Source organism: Pituophis catenifer, unplaced genomic scaffold, assembly GCF_029215685.1.
Source record: "Pituophis catenifer annectens isolate HBS135680 unplaced genomic scaffold, rPitCat1.0.hap2 SCAF_4, whole genome shotgun sequence".
Lineage (NCBI taxonomy): Eukaryota > Metazoa > Chordata > Lepidosauria > Squamata > Colubridae > Pituophis > Pituophis catenifer.
In genome coordinates, this window is record NW_027256884.1 from 110,553,841 (window position 1) to 110,562,392 (window position 8,552).

At 37.8% G+C, this 8,552-nt stretch overlaps 1 protein-coding gene across 1 annotated transcript; it reads right to left on the reverse strand.

The window, feature by feature from the left end:
• Positions 1–1,346: 1,346 nt before the first annotated feature.
• Positions 1,347–7,579, reverse strand: SAP18 (Sin3A associated protein 18). Its single transcript, XM_070943913.1, has 4 exons — positions 7,384–7,579; positions 4,903–5,012; positions 3,290–3,412; positions 1,347–1,775 (listed from the first exon to the last, which is right to left on the reverse strand). Exons 1-4 carry the CDS (start codon positions 7,453–7,455, stop codon positions 1,619–1,621), a joined length of 462 nt encoding a protein of 153 aa, XP_070800014.1. The 5' UTR covers positions 7,456–7,579; the 3' UTR covers positions 1,347–1,618.
• Between the last annotated feature and the right edge of the window lie 973 nt (positions 7,580–8,552).

The window sequence follows — 8,552 nt, forward strand, 5'->3', positions numbered from 1 at the left end:
ACACAGAACAGAATATTTTAAATTGCTACACTTAATTCTTACCAAGGAAAATGTTATGTAAGTAAACATTAATTGCTTCTAATCATTTGCCTAGTTAACAGAAAACAGCTTCACCAGCATTTATCAATTCCAGAAAATATATTAGGGATTAAATTAATACTTTTGTGAAGCTATTATAGAAAGTATGGTTTTTGTGATTAGATTTTTGAATTATTAGTAAAGTAGGATTACAGTCAAAATAATATTCTATGAGAAATTTAGAACTGTTTCAACATTTTAGAAAGATGTTTCCAGTAGTTTCATTTCCTAGATAGAAGGGCAAAAATGCAACAGTAAGAATTAGCATCACCTTCTCAGATATAGACTCTAATGTGATTGGCAAGAGGTATTATGACATGTGGCATTTCAGACATGCAGACTGTATTTATGGCTGATAACCTAGGATCTTAGAAATAGCTGAGAAAATAGTTTTTCACTTTTTGGGGAGGGGGTTAAACTGAGATAAAAAGCTGACACAGGAGGAATTTGGGGAACAAGGGGAAAGTATAAAGGAAAGAATTAGACAGCCTGGACTGCTGAAGATGGGCAATTCCAGACTGATTCGAAACCATTTAAGGGTAGTCATATTTTTCTCTGCCCCCATCCTTTAGTCTTAATCTACCTCCTGACTGCATTTGCTTCCACTATTTTGCTCTTTCTGTGTTTTCTTTTCTCCCAGTCCTCCCAACTTTTCTCTCTACTTTCTTTATGCAACTTTAATGTGGCAGAATTTTCAGTATTGCCTGTTCATTCACATATTAAATAGGAAGTAATTTTTCTCTTCCAGAATAAGCAGCAATGATTTTTTACTAAGGAAATTACATTGCTTGCTTCCTCTGTTGACAAAAGAAAGTGTGTCTTCTTGCAACAGAAAGTTCCTTCTCTTCCTTGTTTCAAAAAGGGAAAAGAGGTAGAGTTGAACTTCCTGTTTTCCAAAGTTAATGTTGAAATTAGTCTGCCCATACTTAAAATTTGGTACTGAATGCCATACTACTATTTATAGGTAAACTAACTGTAGTTACCAAGTTTTTTCTTTGGCACAATAATGCAGAGAGGTGGGGCCTGGTGCATTCACAGTGGGAGAGAGCAAACCATTACAGACAGAAAAGTAAAGCAATGTCATAACTTTTTTGGAATGTGGCACTTGAAATGAAAGAAGTAATATATCCTTGGAGTAGTCCATATTTTTCTTTGTATATTTACTTACTACAGCATTGTTGATGCAAGAATAAGCACCATGTATATTCTAGTTCATTTTACAATAAAATTATATTTATGAAATACATATTCCTTTAATGATAAATAAGTTAGACTTAGTGACATATTTATTTCATAGCAAGTTTTTTTAAAAATACAGAAATAAACAGCCGTGTTGCTTGGGTCAACTTTATAAAAAACCTGACAGAGGAAACTAATAGCTTGAGGGCACGTCTTGTACAATAACATAATTCAAACATCAATCCTTAAGATCACTAAATGTTCTAGTATTCTCACTTTACATTTAAAAAGTAATCAGTACGATAATGCAAAAACGAATCGGTGAAAGTCTACAGATGGCAGTCTGATGTAAATTAAAGTATTAGTAAGGTCTCATACGACCAGAAGGAGGTGGTGCTCGATTTGGTGGCGTAATTGCTATGTCGAGGTAGTCCCCTATCTGGAACTTCTGAGACTGCAAAGTCATGGAATCATCTGTGCCCTTTCTTCCCGACATTGTACTACCAATTTCCTTCACCCTGTAGAAAGAAGCAAAGGGGACATTATTTTCCTCCAGGTTATTCAAAAACAAAATAGGAAAAACATGAACATAACATCTTCATAATTATGAAGCTCAACCTGAGATGTTCTACCTCTGTCTTAGTACTATCTATTCTGATTGATATGAGATCTCCAAAGCTTTAAATCAAGACCCTGGGCATGAAGAAAATATGCCAGAAAACTGGAGATAAGCATATATCCTGTTGTGTGTGTTCAGGTGATTTTTCTTTGTCCGTTATAACAATGTTAACGGTTTCTCTCCATTTAGATGTGTGCCTTATTGCTCTCAGCAGCTTTTCAACCATAATGGCAAACGTGTGCCTGAGGTGACACACAGAGCCATCTTTCCAGGCACGCGAGCTGTCGCCCAACTCACCTAAAGCTGTGCATGCGTGCACGCCCCAACTGGTGTTCAGGCCTCCGGTGCACATGCGTGCTATTCAGGGGACACAGCTGGTCTTCGGAGCTCTCCTGTGCATTTGCACATGCGTGCGAGAATACTTGCATGCAGCGCACAAATGCGTAGATGCCGAGCGTTTGCATTGCATGCACGAAAACCACACACATGCAGATGGTGTGATTGTGCATGCAGCGCTCTGGGAACCGTGCAAAACCGTGCATGCACAGATGGTGCGATTGCGCACACAGGGGGAGCCACATGAAAGCCATGTGCATGCGCAGATGGTGGTTGCATGCACAGCCCATGGGGGAGAAGCTGCGTGTTAGCATGCAGGCATGAAGTGCATACCTGTTTGCCACTAGGTGAGTAAAAGGTTCACCACCACTGTCATAGACTTTACTTCATATGTTAATTATCTTCACCTAAACCTTTTAGTATTAGTTAAGGCTATCTGTAATGTTTCAGTACAGCCTTGAATTTATGGCCCACTGCAAATACAAAGACTGGGAAGCATGCAAATAAATGTCTCTTAAAAGTTAATGCTTTAAATTTATAGAAATGTCTACCATGCACTCAGAAAGACAGCTTGAATGTGGTCTTGAGAACATTATATAAACAATTATTCAATTTATGCTAAGCTGCCCTACAACTAAGCAATTGCATTGGAAGAACAGATGCTCTCTAAATGTACAAAAATCCTACTCATAATTAGCCATCTGATATTTGCAACTTAAAACACTCATTTCTGGCTACCAAATTTAAGCTCTAATTTTCTTTAGAGAAGAATTATTTTTCCTAGGATCAAATAACTTTCTCCATCTGAAAGAAATCAGCTGCTTTCTCCTGAAATAATTGGCAGCTACAGTTCAGAAATATATACTTATTTAGCACCTGCCTGGCTTTACAAATATATTTTATAGGATAGGGAAAAGGATATAATTAACTATTGTAAGAAGACTCTTTAATTTACAAACACTAAGTTCCGTTTACATCATTATATTAATTATATTTGTTCCCTATTGCATGCTACAATTTTCAAACGTTGCAACTAACAACATTGTGTAGACTCTCTGTTACCATTAGTTGTATTACCTGTACCCAGGCCTTTTAAGATCTGTATAAACTATTGCAAAGTTGAAATGGGTCCCCTTCTTCCTTGCTTCTGGATATACTTCCTTCACTAAACTGGTCAGCTCTTTTAAAGTTGCATCCATCCTGGAGAAAAACAAAATCAAGGTCAATTTAGTAAGTGTAGATTCTCACTTTATGGTATTAATTCTAAGAAGGATCCACAGAACTAAAAAGTATTGTATCAAGAAATATATTTCCCACTAAATACTTTACAAATATTTCTTTTGGTGGTAAACTTCTTTTTCAAAATTGGCTTCCTCTGATTTCCCAAATTATGTGCGTATCAGAACACAGAGATATTTTGCATTTTCTCATGTCATTATGTCTTGATTCAAATTAGCACTTAGCTCTTTTTTTTTGTAAAGCATTCATGTAGCAATCCATACATACATCGATCATATTACTGTCTTTCACAAATAGTAAGCAAAGGAAATTAAAGGAGGAATAACGTAAATATAGCTTACCTCAACACCACTTTCCTTTGCCAACCATCCTTGCTTCCATCATATCCATACACTATTACTTTAGATCAGGGCTGTCAAACTCCCGAGGGCCAGATGGATCACACACTGACAATGCCCATGCCCGGTTTAACAAAGGGGGGGTGTCCCAATATGTCACGTGATGCTGCCGTGACGACGTGAGTTTGACACCCCTGCTTTAGATCCTTCAAACTTCTCTCTTAGTTGAGACTCTCACACTGAGAGTTTCAGCTCAAATAGTTTTCTTAATCTTTCCCTTTTTAAGTTATTGATCTTTCATATAGTTGTTAGTTCTTATTCATTCTATAAAAGAAAACTTCCTCAGATTACTTTTTTGTATCACTCACTTTTTAATTTAATTCACATTCCTGACCTTATTTCATTACACACACTTCTTAAAGTACCCCATTCCCATTATATTCAATTTCTTATGTTTCTCCTATCCTAACTAGGTCACTTCAAGTATCCAAGTGGTAAGAAACTTATTTTTGCTTCTTTTGTCAAACATTCATTATACCAAATATTAACCATTGCCTTTCCATCAATATTTGCATGACTTAATTTTTCTATGCATGTAACCATTCAAATACCGATAGAATATACAAATAATCTACTTGCTCTAGCAGCCATGTATAATTTGCAATCATACAGTCTTTTTCTCCTCTCAGACATACCAACATTGATCTTTCAAAGATTTCATGGATATATATCTCCATGTTTTCTGTCTTTTGAAGCCTAACCAACATATCTATCCACAATTATATTTATAAAAAAATCAGCAAGAGACAATTCTACAAACAAATTAGGCAGTTTTCTTTCTTTGGTGAACATGGTAACATTCACATTTTTTCAAAATACATCTCTCTATTTTACTCGGTAGAGTGCAATTTCCACTGCTTCAAACTGTCCATTAATAGGAAAGCTATAAAACAGACTTCCCAATTTTTCTGCCTTTCATCTATCAAAAGTAGAACTTCTGTACATTAGAAAAAATGGCAAACCCTTTCTGCTATCACACCATAAAAGATACTTTTCATGTGTTTTTAATGCAATATTGAGATATAGGCAAATGGTTACCTGTATAGAACTCACCATGTGTAGATCTGAAGTTCACTGGAAGGTACATTTCCACGTGCAAACTCATCCATTCGGTGATGACGCCCATTGTTTGTGGTGAAGACCCTCAACAACAGGGGACAGGTCTGCAAAAAAAACAGTCAGTCTTAAATGTATTTATACCATGTATCATTGATTTTGTTTTGTGTCAACTGTTACTTGAATTTCTCTTACGGTTGGTTTACAAAAATATAAAAAAGTAGCTAATCTAAATAAATCTTTAGCTGGTTTTCTAACATTTAATGGATTTTAAAATTCTAGTTATAAATTTTCCATGGAGAAGCAGAAAAAGAATATGATGCATGTAACAGAAATCCTATTCTTCTGAAGAATTTTCAAAGCTTATTAGCAACCTGTGAAGAAAGAGGTGGCAATTTATTTGTGATATTGTTTCCCTTCCTTATCACATCAAGTTTTCTCTCCAACTAACCAATTTCACAGATAACATACTTCTCCAACCTATACAATAGCTTAAGACGACTTTAATTTAAAATATACTGCTTTTCTTAAACACTTCTAATATCTCCATAAACTCACAATTGGCTCAAAACAATCACAGAACTTTATGCCTTTCTACAAAGATTATCTCCAACCACAAGATCTCATGAGTTCATGTAATATTTATGATTCTTCAACTATAGTACTGTGCCCATTTTGACAGAAGTGTTTACTGATTAATAGAACACTGTATCCAAGTCTAGCAATCCAAATCAGTTTAACAAAATGTCCAATTTGCATATAAATATGACTTATATCAATTATCTCTAGCTATAGAAATGATACCGGTACTTCTAAGTTTAAATAGCTAAAATATTTAGAATGTTTTGTTAGATAGTATATAGGCCTATCATACCTTTCATACTCTTATTTGCCCCTCCCCCTAAAAAAGAGACACTACAAACTCTTCTAGATTTACCAGGCACAATAATACTTATGCATTAGGCATTTAAATATATAATTAAGAAAGATCATATATGATTAATGTTTAAATGCGAAACCAATAGGATAGCTCAAGTATGTAGGTTAGATTGAGAAATCAAAGAATGGATTTGCAAAACCGTTTTTATGTTTTTGCCAAGAAAATTTCTTGGCCATTCCCAAAAACTCATGAGAAGTAAAGCTTGTCTTGAATGAGACTTTTAAGGCAGAGTATGACAAACACATACAGGTCATCCTCGACTCATGTCTTATGAACTGAGCAACAGAATTTATGTTGCTAAGTGAGAAATTTGTTAAATGAGTTTTATCCCATTTTACGACCTTTCTTGTCACATTTGTTAAACAAATCACAGCAGTTGTTAAATTAATAACACGGTTAAGTCAATCTGGCTTCCCCATCGACTCTGCTTGTCAGAAGGTCGCAAAAGATGGTCACATGATCCCGGGATACTGCAACTGTCATAAATACAAACCGGTTGCCAAGTATCCAAAGGTAAATCACATAACAATGGGGATGCTGCAACGGCCATTTAAGGATGAAAAATGATCATGTCACTTTTTTCAGTGCAGTTATAACTTCGGTCACTAAGCCTGAGTGGCGTAAGAGGCTAATGCCTCCTACTAAGGCAGCATTTAACATCCAGCTGCCTGCAATTACTGCGAGTTCAATTCTCACCAGGCTCAAGGTCGACTCAGCCTTCCATCCTTTCTAAGGTGGGTAAAATGAGGACCCAGTTTGTGGGGGCAATAAGCTGACTTTGTATAAATATACAAAAGTATGAAGGCTATTGCTTAACGCATTGTAAGCCGCCATGAGTCTCCGGAGAAGGGCGGCATATAAAAATAAATAAATAAATAAATAAATAAAATAAAATAAAATAAAATAAATAAACAAACCGTTGTAAGTGGAGGACTGCCTGTATTTAGAAGCCACAAGGTTGCTGGAAACTACCTAGATTGACTGATAAGTAAGCAAGCATCATTTAGGACTCAGAGAACCCAGATTGTTGGGGGGCAATATGCTGACTCTGTAAACCGCTTAGAGAGGGCTGTAAAAGCACTGTGAAGCGGTATATAAGTCTATTATAATAGCTGTTGCTATTTAACTGCGATGTTCCCACAACCCAAAGAGCCAAAAAATCGGCCAACCACATTTCAAACCTGTTACAAGATACAAAACCCAGACCGTGTAAGTTAATGTATGCTTGGTGGCACAAATGTTCCCAGCAGACCCACAACAGACCCATAACGGCAGGGCAGAACCTGGTAGAAAAACACCCCCGACGGCTTTCACGTGCAAAGTGGCGCGAGAGACGAAATTGCACGAAACGCCCGTGTTGCACTTTGCAGCGTGCTTTCCTTCACCCTCCAACCGATTTTTGAAACGTGTGGATGAAGGGGGGGTTTGCTCGTCTTGCACACGGCATCGCAACATGCATACAGCACGACCAAGGCGAGGCGAGTGGCCAACCAGCCGTCTCCGCTTCTCCCCGCCACCTTCCACTCCTCCTTTTGTACCTTCTCGCGGTCGATGGGCTTTTCGGGCTCTTTCTTAATCTCCTCCTGAGTAACGCGAGACTCCACCGCCATCGGGACGGGTCTTCGTGCGAACCCCGCCTCGACGAAACAAAGGCGCGAAGACTCCTTAAACACCAAACGCCGCTTTCCAACCGACGACCGACGACCGACGACCTCACCCGGAAGCACTTTCTCAAGTGCTCCGCCGAAACAAGATGGCGGCGCCCACCAAAGTAGGGAGACTTGATTAGGCTTCCCCGCGAAGAGGTGGAGGGGGGGGCGGAATACAACCTCTCGCGATACTTAAGTGTGCCCCGAGAGGTAAAAGAAGTTCTGGAAAGGCGGTTCCTTCTAAATGGCCGATAGGGATAGGCTGCTAGAGACGAATGGGGATGCAATACTGTATTGACGGTGTGTGCGCTGTAACTCCCAGCATGCTGGCTAGGGAATTCTGGGAGTTGAAGTCCAGACATCTTTTAGTGGCCCAGGTTAAGAAACATTGCAGTAGGTAGAGGTGATGGGCATTGAGATTGTTTAATGAGTTCTCCCCCACATTAAAAAAAAAAAGATATTAGAGTTGAGAATAGGTGGCTGTGCAGTTTTCTTGACAATATATAAAGAAGTGCCATTGCATTCATTCTTTGCTTCACTTGGCAATCTTGCCTACAGGCATGGGAATTTCGGATGGTCTAACCTGGTCTTACCTCATCTATCGGAGCTTTTCTCTCACACAAAGAGGCTTAATATCCATCTATGTTTGCAGGTTCCTGGGTCATGCCTTAAACTCTGGCCAGGTTTATACAGTATTCTGCATGAAAAAGTGGTAGCTAGGTTGCGGTTCTGTGTTGTGTGAACTTAGATTAATTTAGTACATGATGGTTAAATGGAAGCCTGAATAATCCTCATTTGGAGGATGCTGTTTGGAATTTCTTAACTGTTGGTTTTTTCTATAAATGTAAGCTATATGCATGCGTCATAGCCAAATCCAAACATTGTATGATTGTATGATTAAGCAGAAACCAAGGGTAAAGTTTATTAAATTGATTCATATACAGTAGTTATTTCTCCCAGCAAATTCTTGATGTAATTTATCTGCACATATATTTGTTGTTATAATCAGTTTTATACGTGTGACGCTCAACATTAGTCATTACTCACTTAACCAACAG

What these genes read in the sequence shown, in the direction of transcription:
- SAP18 (XM_070943913.1), bottom strand. Translation starts at nt 7,455, where the DNA reads ATGGCGGTGGAGTCTCGCGTTACTCAGGAGGAGATTAAGAAAGAGCCC. An exon ending in GAACTTCAGATCTACACATG is followed by an intron (nt 3,413 to 4,902) that starts GTGAGTTCTATA and finishes GTTTTTCTCCAG; the next exon opens with GATGGATGCAACTTTAAAAG. An exon ending in CTTAAAAGGCCTGGGTACAG is followed by an intron (nt 1,776 to 3,289) that starts GTAATACAACTA and finishes TTCTTTCTACAG; the next exon opens with GGTGAAGGAAATTGGTAGTA.